Source organism: Pituophis catenifer, unplaced genomic scaffold (assembly GCF_029215685.1).
Source record: "Pituophis catenifer annectens isolate HBS135680 unplaced genomic scaffold, rPitCat1.0.hap2 SCAF_3, whole genome shotgun sequence".
Taxonomy (NCBI): domain Eukaryota; kingdom Metazoa; phylum Chordata; class Lepidosauria; order Squamata; family Colubridae; genus Pituophis; species Pituophis catenifer.
Genome location: NW_027256883.1, coordinates 37616306 through 37640222, shown reverse-complemented (window position 1 = coordinate 37640222; position 23917 = coordinate 37616306). Strand labels below are relative to the sequence as shown.

Below are 23917 nucleotides of genomic sequence, written 5' to 3'. Positions count from 1 at the left end.
AGATAAGGATAATAATTCCAAGATTCTTATGTGTGACTAAACCCAATATAGAGGCTATATAGATGTCACATAAAACAAATACACACATATTCATTATATCAAGACAAGCATAGCTAATGCATGTTCAATATTTCATACATATGAATTTGTTTGCAGACTTGCTCCCAAATATTTAAAAAGGAAAAATATCTTACGCATGGGGAATAGTGGTTTTGAAGATATCCAACATACAGTTGCAAGTCTTATCCCAGATTTCAAGGGTAAACTTTTCCCCATTCAGAATGACAACATTCTCTAAACAGTTTGTACCAGACCGTGCTAGTTGTTCATTGTCTGAAATGCAAACAAGGCATTAGCTTGTTCATATTATACAGAATAAATTGCAAGCATTGTGTGTAACAAATGGATGCAATCTTACCTTGCTGAACACACCAGTACAGCTGAGCAAATATATCATCCAAAAGAACATCACTAAGTACTTCTAAATACTGTGTGAATACATCACAAATTGCATAAAGTGCATGATTGCAAGTTGTTGTCATCCACTCCGCTTTCTAGAGAAAAAAGCAGAGAGACCTTCTCAATAATAATTGTATTAATTATACTGAACAGCAGCCAGGAGAATCAAAGTCCTTCAGGAAGCTTGGAGAATATTTTAAAAAAACAACTCTGTACCAGCAGCCTAAACAGAGTGTTGAGAAGAGATTAGAGAAGGCCAAAGAGGATCTTCATGTAACAGCAACATAAAGAAAATTATGAGAACAAGGCAGATTTCTTTTACATTTTTAACCACTGATTTTAGATCACTACTATCTCCAAAGAACTATAAAAATGTTTTTCACTTAACACATGTAATTTTCTTTGAAAATGTGCTAATTATTCATATGAAAGTTTAATATCATTTGGATTATTAGATATCAACTAAAGTATGCAAAGCAATGAAGCACTCTGAACCAAGGTGAAAATTTTATTCAACACCACCACAGCAACTTTGCTGTTAAATTGTTAGACAAAGCAGGAAGTGTGAGCCATTTAGTATTTTCTAATACTATATATATTCAGGATATTTTTGGCTCAAAGAAAAGCATAAACAGTTATGAAGCTTCAGACTTCATTGGAACGATCAACCTAAAGTTAAAATTTTAATTTTAACTTAATGTAAATTATAATTTCTATTAAATGCACAGCTATTATAAAAAGAGTTACACATTGAAGTTTTGCCAAATAATAAGCATCCAGTTGTAAAATAGCATACTATTTATGAAATAATTCAGGAGGGCATTTCAAGTATCTCTTCAAAATATCATTTTTATCAAATTCCAACTCAACACTTTGTCAACTTTTAACTGACATGGCCTAACAATAAAAATCAACACCTCTTTACCACTGGCCCTTGTTAACCTGGTCTGTATTCATCCTTCACACTTCCTTTTAAAGTCTTGATGCTAAAAGATCCTGATGATTCCTTTTGCCTGATATTCTTAAAAATATCTAAGCTGGTTGCATGAGTAACTAATCATAACAGAAGAAATCAGGAATTGCACAAGGATTAACACAATGTAGAAAGAAAGTGATAATTCCTATAACAATTTAATCTACAAAAAGCTTTAGTACATGGCTATGTACTCAAAATAGTTCATTATGCAGAAAAGAACTTTATATAAAGCATGCCAATAAAGTTAGCATGAAGTAGAATTTAACAATGGATATCATACAGATAGTTCCCTGCTCAGCTTGTGGGTATAAAATGCAATATGAACATAAAGCTGTAATAGTAGTAAAAAATGAACTGCTCTCATGTTATTTTTACCTCTGTTTGCTGTTCTGGTAACTTCATATTGTCAAATATTCGGAAAACTATCCGAAACAAATCCTGCCACCAATGCTTTTCATATGTGTGACCATATGTTTTCATTATTTCAAACATAACTGTTAAACCTCTGAAATAAAAAGGAGTATAAGAAACAATTACCAACTAGATCTTTCAGCTCTTCCTTTTAAACTATCGTTAAACATAAATTGATTCACTCAGAATATATAAGCAAATATCTTATAGGTAATATTTTACAGTCATAAGTCAAGGACTACCTGTATACAACTCTAGTTATATAAACCTTCTAGAAACAACAATTACAAAAAAGAGGCTGAAAAGCTTAAAAGCCTGATAGAAGCATTTTATGTGGGCAAGACTGCTTCATTCAATACAAAATTCAGATGATATATGAAACTTTCTCTAATGAAAGTTAGTAGAACAGTCCCTAATATATTGGATTCTTGTATGTAATCCATAAAAATATTATTGGTCAATATACTTATAGAAACTACACAATGATTCAGGCATTTTCTGTCATAATTACCAGACTACTAGTAAAGTGATTATTATATATGGTGCTTATGAATTTGGATGCATATTACTTTGTCTAAGTCAACTGTAGTTTTCTGTGTGGACACACAATTTTTTTTTTTTTTAATTTGATTTATATGCTGCCCTTCTCCGGAGACTCAGGGCAGCTTACAATGCGTTAAGCAATAGCCTTCATTCTTTTGTATATTTTATACAAAGTCAGCTTATTGCCCCCACAAACTGGGTCCTCATTTCACCTACCTTAGAAAGGATGGAAGGCTGAGTCAACCTTGAGCCTTGGAGAGATTCAAACCAGCAGAAATTGCAGGCAGCTGTGTTAATAACAGGGTGCACTAAACCCCTGTACTATCAAGGCTCTTATTTTGATAATTTGACCTATTCTCTCAACTCATATACGTTATTGCTGAGTTGGCAACATTTCTATTCCAAAACATTATGTGCAAAGGAAATCGGAAAGCGAATGGAAGTTCATAATAATGGATTGCTTAAGTTTTAGTAGTGGATTTTTCAAATCCCAATTATTGTCCACTTCATAATGTGCTACTTATATTTTGGTTTGACCTGCTTACATTGCTGATTAAATGCCACATGCATGAGAAAATGTTGCTTCAGAAATTTAGCTTTTTAGATTAAATTATGAAATTCACCTTAATGATTCTCTGGCAGTCTGACTATATTATCTTGTTCAATACTACCAACCCTAGTTTTAAAGTACTATTGCATGATTTAGGTTTAGATTTAAATTTAAAGATAACCCTGACTTTTTTTATATAAACAACTAGACAGTCACACCCACAGATCATATATAATCACAATATTAAATACTACATTCTCACCCACACATTTCACCTCTCTCTCTCTTTCTCCCCATTCTCTCTCTCTCTCCCCCAGACCAATTTTCAATAGAGTTCTAACAATTTACAAAAATAACAATATCTTTAAAGCAAATACATGAACTATTATATATGAACTATAATGGTGGGATAAAAATATATTAAATTCAGCATGTATTCCCATTATTTTGTTTCTTTGCAAGATGCAGTCTCTTGCTGACAGTCAGATTACTTATAAATAATGTAGCAGTAATAATATTTCTCAGCTAGTACTTTTCAGGAGCTTACAACTAAAATATATACTTTATAACGTTGAATGACAAATATGGATTGTTACCTGGTTCTTACATCTAATTTGCATCTATTGATAATACAGGACAGCTCAAAGAGAATTGGAAACCAGCCTCTCACCCACACCCTGTCTTCTGGAGCGACATTCATGTCATCACTAGTATATTCTCTGAAAGCCTTTAAAAGTAAAGACAAGTTTATAACATTAGTTCTCTTTAGTTGTAACAGCATTTCTATGTGGATAGACAACATGGTCCAAACTTTACACACAAGAAGTCTATTTCTAAACATAGAAGTATGATGGACCAGACTAATAAATTAAGAAAAAAATAGAAGTTTACGCAATGGAAGTTTTCAAAACAGATTTTATTATTTCAGGGAAAATTCAAATACATACGCCAGTTTATAACCTGCTGAAATTTAGTTTTCAGTACAGAATATAATCAACCCCTGACACATGTAATAATATTCTGACACAGAATAAACTGTACCTGAGGTCTTTCCGATACGTATTTTGCACAATGACGAATAAGGCGAATAGCTTCCATACTTGTGTCAGGAAAAGCTGCATTACATGCAAATTCAGACAAGCATTTCACTGCATCCTGGAAGGAATCTATGGTTGCTGGGAAATGTTTTTCAAACACAATTGCTAAAAGAAAGAATATGTGTAATGTTCCAAAAAGTTCATTTTTAAAGCAAGGTATAATCACTACTGCAACAAAACAATGAAATATTGATAGCATATAAGATAAATATAAGAAATCAAATATCAATAACATAACTATTATTTTTAAGATCCTCTAAAACTAAAAATTATTATTGTGCCTTTGATTCAGCACTGACTCTTAACTACTACCTGGACAAGTCTCTGCAGTATTCTTTTCAGCCCATCCCACCTCACAGGATTGTTGTTGTGGGGAAAAAGAGGAGCAGAAAGGAGTATTATATATATCCCTTGCCTTGAGTTACTTATAAAGCAATCAAGACAGGATAAACATCTAATAAATAAATAAATTTTTGAAATGGTTTGCCACTGCCTCCTTCCTAAGGATGAGAGAGAATTATTGTTCCATGGAGCTTTGTGCCTAAGGCAGTGGAAGAAGCCATAGTGTCCCAGTTTCTAGGGACAAAATGTTATACCTCTTGGGACTATTCTATAAATATAATTAGTACTCACTGACAATGTGGCCGGTAGTCTGAAATGCCAGTTCCACTATACTTTCGTCCTGATCAGATGCAGCCAAATGAAAAACTGAGAAAATGTTCTTCCAGCCTGATCGTATATTTGCTGCTTGGGAATTTACCATCTGGGCTATGCAACGGACAACCATGTCACGAATAGTTGGTGATCTAAAATGAATTTCACAAATAAATACATTTACTGGTTAAAATTGACTTAATTCTAATATTTTGATGTAATCTGCAGGAATTTGTTTTTTCTACTTTTGTATGAAAAAAGTCAAATATGTCTCTAATATAAATATCTTAAATTTAATTAGTATTGATATACTATTTCTTCCTTTTATTTTCAGTATTCCAAGTTATCTAAACAATAAATCATTTTAATTAATACTGTACAATATATTGAATCAAATATATCAAAAATTATAACAATATAACAAAAAAGGAAGAAAAAGAAGAAATTGATTCATTCCTTGTGTTTAAATTCCAGAATGATTTTAAATACCTATTTCTCTTCATGATGTGTTCAAATGGTCTTAAGAAATCCTTTTGGAATCGGAAATTAGCAAGTTCCCCTTTTTCTAAAAACTTCATTGATAATTGCCTTAAGGAATCTACAGCAAAAATAGCTACATCTTCATTGGGATTACAGCCAACCTAGCAAAGCCAAATTAACACAATGAAATACAACGTTATCTATAAAAAAAATAAAAACAGCCTACTATAACAAAAACAACCTACAAGTTAAATCTACATTTGACAAAAACACTACAAAATTATTTAAAATATCACAATGCTTAGTATTTCTTTCCAGCAACGATGTTTAATAGAGTAATTTTATTGCTGTCTAAAACTTCCGTATGTAATTGTAGTTCACAATGCAGCAACCCACATCCTAAAAGGGACAGGAAGGGTTAGCATAATATGGATGCACTTGGCAGACTGATTACTAATACCATTCTAAGACCAACTGAAAGTGTTTGTTTTCCTATATATAAAATTGTCTCTTCCAATTTGAGAGGCACAGGTATAGCCTAATACTGAAGGTCTCTTACCCTATATGAACTGGGGAGGGTGGGTGCTCTTTTTTGATGGCAAGCTCATGTCATAGAACAATTTTCCTGAGGTGCGGAGCCTTCAACTCTGCTTAGCTCTTGTGGGATTCTAGCAATAGTAATAGCACTTAGACTTATATACCGCTTCATAGTGCTTTACAGCCGTCTCTAAGCATATTGAGTCAGCATATTGCCCCCAACAATCGGGGTCCTCATTTTACCGACCTTGGAAGCCTGATGAGAACTGCTGACAGCCGGTGATCGGCAGGGGCCTGGTAGCTCAGCAGACTAAAAGCATTGTGATTAACACCAGCTGTCTGCAATTACAGTAAGTTCGAATCTCACCAGGCTCAATGTTGACTCAGCCTTCCATCCTTTCTAAGGTAGGTTAAATGAGGACCCAGTTTGTGGGGGCAATAAACTGACTTTGTATAAATATACAAAAGTATGAAGGCTATTGCTTAACGCATTGTAAGCCGCCCTGAGTCTCCGGAGAAGGGCGGCATATAAATCAAATTAAAAAAAAAAAAAGTATCCTGCAGTACTGCACTCTAAACATTGCACCACCGCGGCTCATCTAAACATCATACTAAACATCTTTCTGTTCCAGTGGGCTCTGTGGACTACTAGTATGGATGGACTATGAAGGTAGCATGTTTTGATTATTTATATTTCCTGATTATCTTCATTTTTGGTTATATTTGTTGGATGTGAGGGTTAATAAACAGGTAACAAAAATAATAAATAATATACTCTGACATACCTTATTGAAATGATCTCCAATAACTTCCCATATTCTAGACCACTGTAGCCTTATTCGTCCCATGTTATAGTAAGAAATCTCTACTATTTTTTGTAGGCTGAACATCCGGGGATGAGTTGCAGATAATAATTCATCCATAGAAACAGCACATAGCCATCTGACAAAATCCACTGTTAAATCCAAACACAATCTACTTATTATTATTTCCAAAATGTCAATTAATTCATTCTTTATTACAGAATTTATGTTCCACCATATCTAAACTAATGCTTACCAATAGCATTTCCATCTAGTCTGGTAGATCCTGTAAATATTCTGCAAATAAAAGAAAATTGTGCAATAATTTTTGTGACATGTTTTCTTTAGTACAAATTAGGTTACAAAAGAATTCTACCAGTAAATATGAATGGAATATTACAATTTCTACCTCTGAAAATAGGTATGGTGTTCAAAGAAACATGAAGAGATAAGGATATTTTCACTTCACCACTCTCATAAGCATGCAAACATACAGGTAAACCACCCAAATGATTTAGTTTTCCTTTCCTTTTAATTCTTTTACAATGCTTTATAAAAAATGACTATGATACCACTTGTACTAATGAACAAAGAATACTATTTTCTAGATAGCAAGTTCTGATGCTACATAAATTACCTGTCTACAGCAACAACAACACTTTGTGAACTAGTTTCTCCAATAGATTCTTGAATACTTGCAATCTGCTTCCAGTCCATATTTCCTCCAACTATAAAACACATAATTAAAAAAAGGATATGGGTTGTAAGAGAGAAAAATTACTCTGTAAATAATTAAAGGTATGTTTACTACATTACTAAAATAGCATTAACAAAATGACTGCTACCCAAAAATTGTTTACAAAAGAGAGGATATATTTGAACATGCATGTTAATCTCATATTGTCCATTTATTGCTAGATGCAGCTATACTATGAATAAAGACTAAAAGGATATATTGAACTTATTTCCATCTAATTTATCATTATTTAAAAATTAAATAGTAGCAGAGCAGAAGAAATGAGTCACTGATGGAAATAAGTAGACTGATCAATGATACAGCATTTTGAACTCTAACAAATAAAGGCTATTTCTATTGCTGGTCTAAGTGAAGAATACCCTTAGTCACAAGAGCAAGCAATAACAGAATCGGAATAACAGAACTATATTAGAACACCAATGCAGCTAGCTGTCATAAGCAAGGGAAATTATGCCAGCCACCATTCACACTAATTAAATATCTTCTGTCCCTTGCAGTGATACAGGGACCCGTTATGCTATGAAGGTTTACAGGATACACAATTCTGATCAGCACCAAAACTCCCAGCAATATATTAAAGTTTTCTGTGAAATGCAGTGCTTGGGGTTGAGGAAATTTTCAGCTTGCAAACAGAGAGGGGTGACTGACCACTTCATCCAAGGTTGATGCATAAGAATCTAAACCACGATCCTTAGGACAGTTTGTTAGCTGGTAATGTGCTTGGTGCTTGGGACTACATAATGTAATTTAACAGCAGAGGAGAATAAAAATATGTAGTTATTCCATCTATATCTAAAAATGATTTCTTTATGAAATATTTACATTACTTTTTACCAAATACTTTTTATATTATGGAGATGTTCCTACATGATCTCAAATCATTTTTTCTTGAACATTTTGTTTGTACAATCATTCCTCAGTATTTCCTATAGTCTCAACTGTTGAATTATTTTAGTGGATTAAAGCTAAACTGTTCATGCAAAGGACATGTCATGACATATCTACAGACCCCTCACATCCTGGACATAAATTGTTTCAACTTCTACCCTCAAAATGACACTATAGGGCACTGCACACCAGAACAACTAGATACAAAACAGCTTTTTCCCGAATGCCATCACTCTGCTAAACAACTAATTTCCACAATACTGTCAAATTATTTACTAAGATTGTATTACTATTCTTCTTCTCATCCTTCCCATTACCTGTCTCTTCCCACTTATAATAATAACCTTGTTGCTTGTATCTTTATGATTTATATTGTTTTATTTAGTTTTCTAGTATGATTTGATTGCTTATTAGTAACCTATGAGTATCACCAAGTGTTGCATCTTATGATTTTTGATGAATGTATTTTAGTTTTCTTTATGTACACTGAGAGCATATGCACCAAAGACAAATTCCTTGTGTGTTCAATCACACTTGGCCAATAAAGAATTCTATTCTATTCTATTCTATTTTTGAAGCAGTAAAAGTGAACTGGCTCCTATTCACCCTTTTCTAAATAAGACCTAGACATGGAGATTCTAGCAATATTTCCCTCTATAGAACCAAAATGAGATGCCAATAATAAAGCTATTTAGAGACTAAAAGAATGCATTTTTAAGCATCATAATGCTTCCACTTTTTATTTTTTCAAAGAAAATACACTGACATATTTATGTCATAAATAGGTATTATGTTGTTAAAGGAATTGTTCCACTCAATTAGTAGTTACAATACGTACCAAGTCCTAGGCTTGCAAATTCATCAGAAGTCTGATCCTTTGTTCCTGTAAATGAACCTTCTCGGCCTCTCACAGTCCCAGATATGTAACGTGGTTTTACTCCAGTACCTATTAATTGTGCTAATTCAAGCTGACTGATGCATTTCAAAATCTTGAATTAAGAAAAGAATGCTACAAATTAACTAAACAATCCATGAAGGCTCATGTTTTAGAAATAATTTTACTACAGCCTAAAAGCACTACAGGTAGTCCTCAGTTAACATCGGTAATTGGTACCAAAATTTCTGTTGCTGAGCTATTGGTCATGAAGTGTGATGTCACATGACCTTATTGCTTAGCGATAGCAATCCTGGCAACCCCTACTGCCATCATTAAAAGAGGATTGAGTCATTAACTGAGTCCCAAGTGGCTTTCAAGCAGGCTGGCAGGCAGGTAAAGCATGGTTCAAGAATGGCAGGGCCAAGATTAGCTGTTGCTGGGCAGGGGAAGCTATGTGAATGGCTTGCAAGGCTCGATATGAACATGTTGGGACCTGGGGTGGCTATTGTCAGGTGGGCATATGAGAGTAGCCCACGAGTGTGGGGGGGTTGCTCGGCAGGGGGGGGCAAAGGAGTAGGTGAGTGGCCTGTGAGCTGCAATGTAAGAGCAGCAGGGTCGAGGTAGCTGTTGCCAGGCAAAAGAGGGTGTGAAGAATTTACTGGAGCCACCTGCGACCTTCCCAGCCCGCTTCCCCATTGACTTTGCTTGTAAGAACGTAGTAGGGAAGGTAGCAAATGGCAATTATATGATTGGGGGAAGCTGGAAATATCATAAGTGTGAGCCAGTTGCCAAGTGTCCAGATTGCAATGATGTGACTGAGGGGGTGCTGTTTTGCCTGGAATTCCAAGGTCTCTTTTTTCAGCATTGTCATAACTTTGAACAATTTCTAAACAAATAGTCGATAAGCAAGTAGTTAACCGTACAGTTTTCTTTTGGAGTTTGCTCTCCAATATGCAATATTAAGCAAACATATGACAGTAGTGTAATCTTATGTAATTTAATTAATTTTATGTAATTTAATTTTATAATAATGTTGCATTTAATATTACATAATTTCAATTATTATTATATATATTTGAAAAGATAATCTACCTCATGCCAAGAATTTCCCAGATAATTTCCATCAGTGTGAGCCACAGTAATTAGTGTTTTTATTGTGTCAATATTCTTCTGCTTCATTTCAGTAATACCAGAACTCACAGTAAGTAAAGTAAATCTTGCTAGTGCTTGGACATAAGCATCCCTCTCAAGCTATAGGAAGAAATAAATAATCTGTTTCAGTTCGTTAATATTTATTCCATGTTATAATTTTTAAATATAATAGTTCTGCATACACAGAAATCAAAGTGAAAACTAAAGCAATCAAATTAAGAAAAGTGGATGAACTAAAACCGGCGGCTCACTTTTTATACTAAAATGCATTATAAATAGTACTTGTGTCACAACCACAACTGAACCCCAAATTTCTGTTGCTACATAAGACAGTTGTTAAGTGAATTTTGCTCTATTTTATCTCCTTTCTTGTCCCAGCTGTTAAGTGAATCACTGAAGTTGCTAAATTAGAACGATGGTTGTTAAGTGAATCTGATTCCCCATTGACTTTGCTTTGCTCACAAAAGGTGATCATATAACCCTGGGACACTGTAACTATCATAAATCAAGTGTAGTATGTAATATAAATACATGCCAGCTGCCAAGCATCCAAATTTTGAACACATAACCATGTGAATGCTGCAACAGTTTCAAAAATGGCCATAAGTCACTTTTTTCAAGATCCTACTGTATCTTCAAACACTCACGAAACAAATAGTTGTAAGTCAAGGACTACGTGTGTATATTTTATCTACTTATTTAAAACATCTTCTCAAATTTTATATCTTATCTCTTTATTTCAATTCTTTCTCTTTCAGTTCTCTCCCAATCTCTTTGTTATTCTCTGCAATTCACTGAATTAATCTCATTTAATTCACAAGTCACCTCACTGCCAAAATTAAATGTTTTCTATAGCATTTAACATGACATCTCAACTTTTAATTCAAATTAAATATTTGAAATATTTTTTTTATCATCTGCAGCCCCCTATTTTTATTCACCATTTTCTTTATCCCTAGGTAACAAGTTACTTAATATTTTGAAAGATAAAAGCTTGTCTTCTTTTCTGGATTAGAGTATATGATTAAAAGGTCAGAGCAGTTGTTGGAATTCACAAAATTTCCCAGTTCTATAGAACTGGTAGTAAAACCGGCGGGAGGCTTCGCCCACTGACCCTGACGTCATCAGAAAGCTTCTGTGCATGCGCAGAAGCGCACGCGTGAGCGAAGCAAGCACACGCGTGCAGTCCCGTTGTGAACCGGTAGTAAAAGTAAGTTGAACCCATCCCTGGCTCAAATGTTTCTTCTAGTATACTTAATTGATTATATCAATTCTGATTGATATAAACTCTAGTAACGATGAGAACCTTGCTTAGTATGATTAAATGCGGATTGAGAAAAGACAAAAATCCTGTAAGAATAGTTAATACAGGTAGTCCTCAATTTACGATAACAACTGAGCCCAAAATTTATGTTGGTAAGTGAAAAATTTGTTATGTGAATTCTGCTCCATTTTATGACTTTTCTTACCTCATTTATTAAGTAAATCACTGCTGTTCTTAAATTAATAACACGGTTAAGTGAATCTGGTTTCCCCACTGACTTTGTCAAAAGGTCGCAAAAGGGGATTATATGACTCTGGGACACTGCACCCATCATAAATGTGAGTCGGTTGTCAAGCATCCAAATATAAATGATATGACCATGGGGATGCTGCAACGATCATAAGTGTGAAAAATGGTCATAAGTAACTTTTTTCAGTGTCGTTGTAACTTTGAACAGTCACTAAATGAACTGTTGTAAGTTGAGGACTACCTGTATAGCAGATCATATGGCCGCACAGAATACTCTTGATATTTTGATTATGTTTAGATTATTCCACATGTACAGGATCTGTAGTGACTGTTGCAGAGAATTTGAGGGATGAGCACAATACTTTGGCAAAGGTAATATAATCCTCAAGGAACTTATAAACTAAATAAGAAAAAGATAATTCATAGAAGAAATGCAGCTGGATAGGTACTCTTACTCTAATTTTGTTACTTCTTTTAAGTTCCATACGTTTAATAAATGATCTTGAGATCTAAGTACAAATATCAACATTTCAATATGGAGCAAATACTGTATGCACTATTTGGGTTTTTCTCAAAAAACTTACTTTCATCAGTTATTGTCTACTGAGTCTCTTTCCCTAATGAACAAGTACAAAACCTGGAAAGGTAATCAAAAGTATGGTTTTTCTCTAATTAATTGAAAATATATTTGGACATATGTGCATCCATATAATGCTAGTATGATTTCACTTAGAAAGTAAAGGTTTCCCCTATCCAGTTGTGTCTAGCTTTACGGGGCCGTGCTCATTTCCTTTTCTTAGCTGAAGGAGCCAGCATTGTCCAAAGACATTTTCATGGTCATGTGGCTGGCATGATTATATGCTGAGATACAGAGAACACTGTTCCCTTCCCATGAAAGTGGTACCTATTTATCTACTCACATTTTCATTCACTACTCGCTCACTGCAGGGGCCGGGGCAAGTAATGGGAGCTCACCCTGCCTCATGGCATTCAGATCTTGAACCCAGGCTGTCAGCTTTCCAGCTAACAAGCTCAGTGTCTTTAACCACTGAGCCACCATGCCCCCATATGATTTCACTTACATCAGATTATAAGGAAAATAAGCTTCTTCAGAAGCTGCATGTGAGCACTTCTTAAAAAATACAATGCACATTTATTCTGTACTTATTAAAATAAGTTTTAAATTTTTTACAGCTAATAAAATAAATACTAATATATTTAACAGGACATTTTTTCCTGTAAAATGTAAGAAAGGTTCAATTAATTTTAAAATTAAGTTTCAAATACCACTTTCCATTTGATCTAATTATGAGGAATATACTAATAATATAGCACAAGCAATACAAAATTATGCTGTTGCCTAAATTTAACCTTGTTATTACTTTGAAATTGGTACACATAATTTATCTGGTTAGAAATTAAAGATTGCTTTCAATTTGCAAAATTACTTTTAATACTGCTTACTATTCTTAGAACCAATACTTGTTCTATGAAATTTTAGAATTTAGTATTTACCTGGATACTGAAAATGCATGCTATCCTGATTGCACATCGAATTCCTTCCAGGCAAAGAGAGGCAACTTCTGTGTCATCACAATCTTGCAAACCCACACTGAATGCAGCTAAGAATGGTGTCCAGGCTAACTAAAACACAGAATTTTAAAAAATGGTATGTCACATTTTAATAGTCAACAAAATATATAAAGCTAAGTATGGAAATGATATAATTTAAATTTTTTTTCACTTTTAATATATATTCTATTCAACTGTATTTTCTGTTTTTTTATCTCATGACATTTATTTATTTGACTTACTATTTCTTATTCTCTGGGCTAAGCATTATGCTATTTACCGCAAAAGAGAACAGTGAAATGGCTGCCGATGTGATAATGTGAGGTCTCTCATTCATTGAATTCCTAAAGGATTCTGGAGATAAACTGGCTGCTACAGACCTTCATAGCAAGGGAATATTTGCAACTGGATATGCCCAGTCCTAATTCAATATCCTATTCGTTGTACAACTCATATCTTAAATTGCTATTTTCTTCTATATAAGAAGAAAAAGAAACATGTTTGCTGACTCAAATAAAAAAGGAGTATTAGGGGGTTTATTCAGGGGTGAAATGCTCCTGGTTTGGACCGGATCACCCAATCCGGTAGCGATGGCGGCGGGTGGTTCGGAGAACCGGTAGCAAAAATCCCTGCCTCCCCCCACGCGCGATCATCAGAGGCTTTTTTTTAACTTTTAAAAGCATTTTTTCTACAACCTCTTTGGCTGAAAAAATGCCTTTAAAGGTTAAAAAAAAAAAAAGCCGAAGAGGTTGTAGGAAAAAAAATGCCTTTAAAAGCCTCTGACGATCTCAGTTGAGTTGCCTGATTGTCAGAGGCTTTTAAAAGCAATTTTTTCTGCAACCTCTTAAGGTTGTAAAAAAAATGTTTTTAAAAGTAAAAAAAAAAAAGTTGGCCATGTCCACCCAGTCACATTACCACCCCCCACCAAGCCACGCACACAGAACTGGCAATAACAAAGTTTACATTTCACCACTGGGTTTATTATATCTTATTACACAAGTTGCCACTCCTTTGCGGGCATAAATTATCTCTTTCACCACTACTAGAATGACTGACACTTGTTTTCCTGGTGAGCTTTCACAGTGAATTGGAAGTTGGAAGTGATTATTTCAATAGTTAGAGGATATCACTAAGTAATGGATTATGTTAACAGATGGAATTTTGCTCCTGAACTCACTATTTCATAATCAAAACCAATTTAGTAATATGTAAAAGATTTAGAGAAGTTATGAGCCTCTAGCCAGGCTATGATGGGAAGGTCTCACCCAACGCACATGTTTAGAGATTCATATATCTGTGCATGTGAGTATGTATGTGTCTGTGTGTTTGTATGAATGACAAGGTTGATAAAAATGTAAGCTTCTCTAACTCATATTATTAAAAATACAATCTAATTTACATTATCAAATGTATAATACTGTATTATTAACACATTTTGATTTGCCTAAAATTGTAATGCTAACATTAGAAAAATGATTAAGAACCAAAAAGATCTATTCTTCAGATGATTTGAAACTAAAAAATGTTAACTTCCCCATATGAAATATGCAACAATAAGAAACTTGAAAAGATTTACCTTGAACATGGGTCTTACATGTTCCAAGTGTGTTGCGCTTGTAAAAGGAGCTTGAACATGGCTTACTGCTTCCATCAAAGCTTTAGCTGTTTTAGCCATTTGCTCCATTTCTAAATTATAAAGTAGTCTTCTCTGCTTTTCACTAGCTACACCTGCAAGCAAATTATTCTAATGAAATTATTCACCATCTACATCACAAAGAATATTGAAGTCATTTAACTATATTCACATCCAAATACTTTAAAGAAAAATAATATTTTGTCGTAAACTACATTAAATATTTTGCTATTTGATTCTTTATTTAACATTCTTTTGGTAGCTATTTTTGTTATCAATAATCAAAGCTGTTCTTGAATATGTAGAGGCTAGAGCTGATACAACATGCAGTGGCCTAGATAGTTATCAGTATATCAAGATTTGCCCATGTAAGACTACTACTACTGGACTGGCTGCCAGTTAGTTTCTGGATGCAATTAAGGTCATCAGAGTTCCATCCAGAAAGAACTAGCAATTATCCTGTGAATAATAGGCTTCTCTAGATACTTACTTTGTTTACTTGTTTTTGTGGGTATTGTTAGTTCTTTTGTTTCCTTCATTGAGATCTTCTTTCCTGCTATTTCATTATAAATAGCTGACAGATATTCTTCAGGGAGATCCTTACTATCATTGATACCTCTGTTCATCTTAATGTATTGTTCTTTGGTCATTTTATTCTTTACCTAAAAGTTAGGAATAACATTCCAGTATTATGTGTAAAAGAAAAAGTTTTATTAAATTAGAATTTATGAATGCTAATCAGAATCTAGTAAAAGATAAATCAGGTTTGAGACTAATTTGATCTAAAGAAAGAGGTTGCTAATCTACACATTTCAGTATTAATTTTATTTATCACATCATGCCATATTTTTAGTCTTATCTTCTATGTTACAATGATAGTGGCTATACAGTTAGTATATTTATGGCAGTACCCACAACTTTTTAGTTTGTATTTAAAGACATTCTGATTCAATCTGGACAAAATGTTTGTATTAGTGAAGCTGTCAGTAAAATCTTTTTCAATCCTGATGGTCAGATTTAAGAATTCCTGCTCCCAGATATTTGCTTTGCAATCCTGCTGTGATCTTTTTGGTACCAGTTGAATATTTAATTCTTCTTTTATGTTTTTTATTCTTTGAATTTTAAAAACATTTTATGCTTTTTAGAGCTTGGCAATTTTGGTGTCCTTTCTGTTCATTTTACTTGGATTTTGCTCTTTATACATTTTTTATTATTTCGGAATTTTGGGATATAAACCTTGAACTTTGTGAACTGCCACAAGAGGCTACTGAACCATATAGAAATGTAATGAATACATAAATACTAGGAGAGCATCTGACTGTCTATGCACCAAATTAATTCATCCTTCTTTTAGCTAGAATGGAGTTTCCAACTATTTGTACCTAATTCCCCATTTTTGACAATCTGCTTAGAATTTGTTGATAAAAGTAATGGAAAGCAGAGGTAATTGAACACATAGAAAACAGAACTGAAACTTCAGAAGCAGAGATTATTTGCTACTGAAAATGTGCACCAATTAAGGGAGGGGAAAATGCAGGTATGAAATCCAGCAGGTCCAAGCCACACCATGCCCAAGCCATGCCCACAGAACCGGTAGTAAAAAAAATTGGATTTCACCACTGGGAAAATGGGATAAGACACAACAGAAATACTTGTCTAAAGGCAGCATTAATGACTAAGGTGAAAAGGAAAGAGTAGTAACTGAAATGTCTATACATTTACTTCTTCATTTAAAGGCATTTTAAGAGATTTATGAAACATACCTGTGGGCTATGGAGATCTGTTGTCAACATAATAATTGAATAAGCCAAGACATATGCAGTGTCTGCACTAGCGAACAGAGTTTGTCTGTAAAAAATAGATGCAGAAAGAGAGTGTGAGAGAAAAAAAATATTTTTCCCATTATCTGATTTTAAGAAACATTTTCCCATTAACTAGTTTAAAAAAAAAAGAAGAGAAAAATGCTCACCCTTGATTACATTCCAAGTATCTAGCAGCAAATTTCTCCATTAATCTATCTATTTTCTGAGCCTCTCCTGGAAGACGGAAGCCTTCCAAAAACATACGCAGAGCAGAAACAAAATCCTTTGCAGAAAAGTCATGCTGATCCACATATGCATACATAACTTCCTTGTTAAATTTATCATTGTCTCCTAGAAACTCTCCAACTTGAGTCTAAAAGGAAAGAAAAACAATGAATTCAATATGGCTACAGACAGACAGACAGACATAGAGTATATAAGTCTTTGACCCTTCAGGTTCTATATTACAGGCAGTACTTGACTTACATTTGTTATTGACCATTTGAAGTTACAACAGAAATGAAATAAGTAATTTATGACTGTTTTTCACACTTACGACCATTGCAGCATCCCAGTGCTCATGTGATCAAAGTTCCACACACTTAGCACTTACGACCATTGCAGCATCCCAGTGCTCATGTGATCAAAGTTCCACACACTTAGCACTTGACATGTATTTAGGACGGTTGCAGTGTCCTGGGGTCATGTGATCACTTTTTGACACCTTCTGACAAGCAAAATCAATGGGGAAGCCAGATTCACTTAACAACTGTGAAAAGAAAGGTCATAAAATGGGGCAAAACTCACTTAACTGTCTTGCTTAGCAACAGAAACTTTGGTCAATCGTTGTTGTAAGTCAAGGACTACCTGTATTTCTTCAGTTAACTACAGGCATGAATTCTGATTTAAGAAACACGTACTGTAAGACAGAGTAATATATTTTTGTTTTTGACAAAAAGAGCATTGTAGCTAATTCTGGTTAATATTCTTTGCTTTCAAAGAGTGGTTGCTATCTTTTCTTCTTAAATGTTCAGCATTTTCTGAAACAGGGACAGAATTTGTTAAATAACACAATAAAAAGAGGTAAGTTTTATTCAGAAGGAATCCCTTAAAAACAGAGAACAAGTGCATGTTCCATAGCCAATAAGCCCTTTTTTCTACACAGCAGAATGCTTTTACAATTCAGAGAAGGTTTCAAAGCAGGGGACATTTAGCATAGAGGCAAATGCTTCCATTTGTTCTGTCACAAATCCCTTGGAATAAGTAGTCACCTTGAATATATCTGCATAGTCTTTGAATTATAGGAATAAGCCAATAATTGGACTCTAAGATTACTCATTAGTCTAGATCAAATAATGCTAATTAGCTTTATAAAGGTAATTTTATTGAAAATAGACTAGTTTTCTTACAGAGTCTAATCTTTCTTCTTGATGCAAGAACTGGGCAATATCTTCAGAAGTAATACCAAGCATTCCTTGTTCTTGTAGATACTGAATTCCTCTCTTTGGCTTCTTATTAAATCTGCACAGAAAATATGTTAATTAAATGCTGATAGAAAATGTACATTTTCATATAAAAAGAGCATTCAGAATAGCATAATTATTTTAAAATAATATAAATATCAAATTAACCTTTTCTTGCATCCCAAAGTGGAAGTTTATGATAGCGGCAGTTTCCATTTTTCTTATTTTAAAATTTTTGAATATATTTGGGATGAATGTTTTACATGAAGGACATAAAAGATCAGAAATGTGTAGTTCTATATAGAAAATTTGAAAGCCAAGCTAAAACCTTTCCGTCATAGGATGCTTTGCCGTTTATCTGTTTCCATACCGCACAGAATCAAATATAACAGCACTTAGGATTCTTGCATAGTCAAAAAATAATTACCAGAAATCAAGTAATTATACTTCATTTAATCCAATTGGGCATGGCCTACAAGAGGCTATATCTGAAAATGATCCTGATGTGTCTATATAGTTAGTATGACAACTAACTATAACCATGTAATACTGATCCTTAAAATTTTTATTTAGATGCCCAAGAGCTTCAGGGCCCAATTCAAATGCTGACCTTAACTGATAAAGCCCCAAATGAATTAGATCACAAGTTTTTAGAAAACTGCTTCCTCTAATATATCAAATGCCTGCATCATCCGGGGGAGATGTACTGCTCTTAGTCTCTCAAAACTGATCTGCTTTGATCATCTTTGTGATAGCAAGGAGTGTAAGATTCTTGATGGGGCTGTCTCAGCTGTGATACTCTTTGCCAGGAAAAATACAACTAAACTTTAGGCAATCTAGTTTTTGTAATAATTGAAATTTCTCACTTGGGGAACTTTAGAGTAACAACTGCTCCAAAATCAGATTGTCATTTGTCTTATTTTAAATAATAAACATCCACTGTTAAGAAACAAGCACCGTAATTGACCATTACAATTGAACTGAGAATGAGCAAAGCCCTCCTCACTTTCTCCAGGGCTCAAAGTCTCCATCTTCACAAATAAAGCCTCATATTGGAAAAATATGGGGCAGAAAAGTGCAGCAAAAATTTTTTTCTTAAAGTGAAAGGAATTTACACACTTACATTTTTCTATTTCTCCCCTTTAGTTGTCTAACTTGCCCAAAATCTACTCTGGAAGACCTTCCAACCATCCAAACAGCAATGAATAATTTTAATTAATGAACATTAACTATTGTAGCATAATGAGTCTAGAGTTATATTAAGGGGCTAGGCATTCAAAACAGCATGAACCCTCCTTCAAACATAAACATACAAATAAATCCACCCACTGTTTGAAATGGATCCCTATGCATTGTATAAAGAGAAAAACAGAGTAGTTCTAAAGTCTTTTACTGAGAAAAAAGCAACCTCAGTGAAAGAGATAAATCACTGTTTTTGCAAAATAGCAAAAATAGAACAGTTTTAACTTTCACTGAGATAATAGGCAGGATTTATGGCTTGCAATTTTATCCCAGGAAAATGGTTTAAAATCTTTGGCATTTGTTGCTAATTACAGAGATTTTGTTTTCTTTTCACTGGCACTGTGTTCTCCCTACTTTCTTCTTCTTTCCTAATACCCCTTACACTCAATTGTGTTGTCTCCTCCACTAATTTGCTGCCACTGACAATAGTTTACCTTCTTTTTCATACAGCCAAAGGATGCATTTACAGACTGTAGCTGCATTAGATTTTATTTCTTAAATATAACAAACAACTGAACCAATTAGCTGTCGTAGGATTGAAAAAATAAACTTTAGTAAATTTTAAAATGGCATGAAGAGTATTCTCTTGCATTTTATAACCTGTTGGGGACATGGATGAGACCCTTGACTGCATAGCTGCATGGTACATTTTCAATGCTCCTTCAGGAACCATATTACTGAATTAGGATCTTTGACCTGTCTTCCAAGTCAGAGTTCCCCAACCTTTCCAGCTTTGTGGACTGGTATGTGTGTGGCAGAAAGGGGATGATTCTGCGTGAGCAGTGGCAAGGGCCCGCGTGCTAGTGCAAATGGAGTGTGCGCTTGCACACTTGCCCACTGCTTCAGGCAGCCCAGTTCTGAACAGCTCATGGCCCAGTAGTAGGCTATGGCCCAGGGGGATTGGGCACCCTTGTTCTAAGTGGAATTCTAGTAATGGAAAATTTGTGTTACACTTCTCCACAGTCCTTGAAGTGTTAAAGTTAATGATGTTTATTTTTAAGATTAGTGTTGTGCTATCTGCGAAGATATTTAAAAGTAGCAAAATGAAGAGGAGATTGCTCAAAAAACAAAGTTCTTAAAATTCATCATACAGTGAAAAAAATAAAACGTACAAATCTATTCCTTGTTCTATTATTTCTTTCTGTTGCTTTAGAACCTCAAATTGCTCTGGATTGTCTGTACCAGACATCTGGGTGCTATAGCTACCAATTCCAGAGGAGGCTGTGGAATCTAGGGAATTCAAGCTTCCGTATCTGTTAATTGTCTCAGGATGTTTGGTTTCAGTACTTTCTTGCTCAGTGGGTTTTTCCTGTCCTGTGCAAGAGAAGAAAAATAAAAGTATGTTTCTAAAGTATATTTATTGGCTAACAGCATACTAAATGTTATTAGCAGTAATGTTAAATAAGTAAAAGATTTTACATAGTTCCAATAGCATAAATTTACATTTAACATTTTGTAGAATGCATATAAAATAAATTCTAAAGTGTTGCTCTTCTATATTTGCATCGCTTAAAGCAGGAGTTTTCAAATTTTTAAAGATTTTTTTTTTAAAAAAATCCCTAAGAGAAGTTTTAGTGATAGAGAAATGACTGTGAAACTTCTTCAGAACGAATAATTAACATAGTTCAGCAAAATATGACGGAAATTCTAGAAAAGAGTTTTATTTATGATCATTATAATAAATAAAGTAATAATTTACCTAAGGTTGTTTGAGAGTTGGGATTTACATATTGATCCTTACTCCATTCCACCATGCACTTCAGTATTGATACTAAGCATTCAAGACCCTTCTTTCTCAAACTTAGTTCCTGTAAGAGGTTGTGTGTATAAAAATATTAAGATTGTTAGCAATTTTTAATCATTATTAATTTTTACAACTGAAAAATATGGCATGGTTCTTACCTGAATGCTAGTCATGCCAAGTTCTTGGCTGCCTCTTCCTTGAGCAATCTTAGATAGATCATTAACTAGTCTTTCAAAAATATTTGCAGCATTTAAATCACAGTCATAATTTACATAAATGTCTACTACACTCTGGGCATCTGTAAACAAAATAGAATTTACATTGAAATGCTTTTATCAAGTACAGAAATAAGTATAATAGCGAAAACCGTCAAGCAAGCAAGATATCTGAACAGCCATGTTAAAGTCTATAACACGCCCAATGGAGTAATACCTGCGCATATCCGCGTCAATGTTTGAATAACCATCCATTTATGGTCGAAGGAGCTAGTGGAAGTTTCTAAAATATATAGAAAAATCTCTTTGAAGAAAACCTAGGAAAAATAGAGATGTTATCTGCTTATTTGAAAAATTTCTGCCTTCTATACTTTTCATTATAAATATCAGATATACAGGATAGAAAACTACCTATGAGCTTTTCTCTGAAAGACAGTGTGACCTCCTCCCCATCCCCAAACAGGCTCCACCATTAGATCTTTATTCTATTTTTCCTGGGGAAAATGTAAACTGCTATTTAAGTTTCCTGGCTTCATAACTTTATAATCATGTACAATGAAAATTATTCTATCAAAGTAATAGACAACCATGTCTGGTAAAGTTATATTTTGATTTAAACAAATGATTCATACAGAAACTTGTAATTAAACATTGCCATGGAGCACCCAGCATCTGATTTTAAACAGTAGTTTGATTTACTTAAATATCTAATGCATTTAAATTCTGTTCAATTGATTTGGATGTCTTGCTAAATAAAATTGAAGAAGATACACTGAACATAAGCCTGCAAAAATAAGCCTAAAACAACTACTTTCAATATAGTTTTCTGGATGGTGGACAGATCCTACATTTTTAGGATCAATTATCTGTGTTTCTTGGCTGGATTCTAAAGATATAGAAAACCTTGCACACCTCTGATAGTTAGACACATAAATAAATCACTTATGTCACAAATTGAATTAAGAACTTTTTTCAATTTCAAAACAACTTGCTATACTGAATAAGAAATTGTGATTTAAGACTCAGACTTAAATCAATCCTCTTCATGACTTTTTCAAATATTCAAAAGTTCTAAACATTTTTTTGCTTCTAGAATATATTTACAAAATCAAAATCTGGCATTCTTCTATCATTACCGCTGCTAAAGAAATTTAATGCACAACCTGCTACGTAACCGAAGATAAATTACTGTATTTGAGGTGCCAACAGCAAGTGCTTTACCATTTTAAATTATTTATTTATATTTGTATCTCACTTTCTCCAGAAATAAAACACAGAATACAAAATGTTGTAAAATTACAACTGCATCATTTTTTTAAAAAAGGAAAAAAATAGTAACAAATAGCCTTTTCTAACATTCCTATATTAGATTTCCAATTTGCAGAGATTTCTACAAAGAAATTGCCATTTAGGTACCCCGGAGCACATATATTAGATCCATATAGTGGAAGTAAGCCAATAATACCAGATATACTGATCTGTATACAAGAAGACTCTAACCAAATTTAAATTCAAATGTCAGGAGAAGAGAGAGCAGAATAATGCTTCATTCTGTGTAGTATCTTAATGGTTATCTAAGATAACATATCTACTTATTTAATGCTATATTAAATAAGCATTAGTTTATTGTTCTTATAATCGTAATAATTTGGGAACAATTTACATTATTTATTATTGATTCAGGATAATGTTTTGAATGCAAACAAGTCCAATCAATTGAAACTATATTAGATGTTCTTAATTTTTTTTATACTTCAAGCCTCTCAATGACATTGATTTATAGTACAATAAGTACACTCTTTAAATTACATTACCTAAGTATACATTACCTCAATTTGCATCTTCAAATGTGTCTTAAAATTTGAAAGTAAAGTCAGGAATATAGAAAGGGAAAGTTCAAATACTTCTGGAACAGATGAGACTCCATTTTTAGACAATGCTACACAAAGGTACTGCTTAATAGCATTAATAAACATTTCATTTGTCCTAAAAACTGGTCCTGCATTTTGCAAAATAGATAGCAGCAACTGCAGCGAAAGGATTTTTGACCGCAATTCGTGCGACCTAGAAAGATATAATCTTAGTATGAGAAACAATTTATGGAGATATATCTCTTTTTGAGAAATAAAAAGAAAAAATAATTATTCCAAATTCTCTAACCATTGGTAAAGAGCAGATAATAATATTCAATTAACAATAGAAATTAACTAAACAATAAACTATGACTAAATTATCTTAGATTGATATTCTTGTGTTTGTTGCTGTAGCAGATAATGTAGTTTGTGTATAAAATCTCAAATTAATATAATATACAGTTATATAGCTGATTGATTCATATATAATAAGTGTCAAGAACAACCCTTTTAAAGTACATTAATAGAAGAGAATATTTGTAGCTCAGGGTTAAAATCTCTGAGAGTACCAAGGACTCTACAAATACAACGTTCCATAATAATATATTGTACTACACTGGAAATGGAAGAAGAATCTATAACTACTGCTGATTTATACTTTTATTTCTTGAATATTTCATAGAAAAAATGGTGCCA

At 33.5% G+C, this 23917-nt stretch overlaps 1 protein-coding gene across 2 annotated transcripts in view; it reads right to left on the bottom strand.

The window, feature by feature from the left end:
* ARFGEF1 (ARF guanine nucleotide exchange factor 1) overlaps positions 1 to 23917 on the bottom strand; it is a 63525-nt gene that overhangs the window by 8478 nt on the left and 31130 nt on the right. Inside the window, exons 10-32 of one of the 2 annotated variants that reach the window (XM_070940502.1) lie at positions 23198 to 23432; positions 21586 to 21685; positions 21312 to 21451; positions 21109 to 21217; positions 20522 to 20723; positions 18114 to 18225; positions 16872 to 17077; positions 16666 to 16750; positions 15393 to 15564; positions 14846 to 14997; positions 13213 to 13341; positions 10125 to 10283; positions 8994 to 9144; positions 7148 to 7238; positions 6767 to 6807; positions 6493 to 6662; positions 5180 to 5331; positions 4670 to 4842; positions 3981 to 4141; positions 3536 to 3666; positions 1811 to 1940; positions 419 to 554; positions 195 to 333 (exon numbers count right to left, since the gene is read on the bottom strand). In XM_070940502.1, coding sequence (XP_070796603.1) covers positions 195 to 333; positions 419 to 554; positions 1811 to 1940; positions 3536 to 3666; positions 3981 to 4141; positions 4670 to 4842; positions 5180 to 5331; positions 6493 to 6662; positions 6767 to 6807; positions 7148 to 7238; positions 8994 to 9144; positions 10125 to 10283; positions 13213 to 13341; positions 14846 to 14997; positions 15393 to 15564; positions 16666 to 16750; positions 16872 to 17077; positions 18114 to 18225; positions 20522 to 20723; positions 21109 to 21217; positions 21312 to 21451; positions 21586 to 21685; positions 23198 to 23432 — 3276 coding nt within the window. Of the gene's footprint in view, positions 1 to 194; positions 334 to 418; positions 555 to 1810; positions 1941 to 3535; positions 3667 to 3980; positions 4142 to 4669; positions 4843 to 5179; positions 5332 to 6492; positions 6663 to 6766; positions 6808 to 7147; positions 7239 to 8993; positions 9145 to 10124; positions 10284 to 13212; positions 13342 to 14845; positions 14998 to 15392; positions 15565 to 16665; positions 16751 to 16871; positions 17078 to 18113; positions 18226 to 20521; positions 20724 to 21108; positions 21218 to 21311; positions 21452 to 21585; positions 21686 to 23197; positions 23433 to 23917 lie in introns of those variants that run through there. The other variant, XM_070940504.1, reaches the window with a different exon arrangement.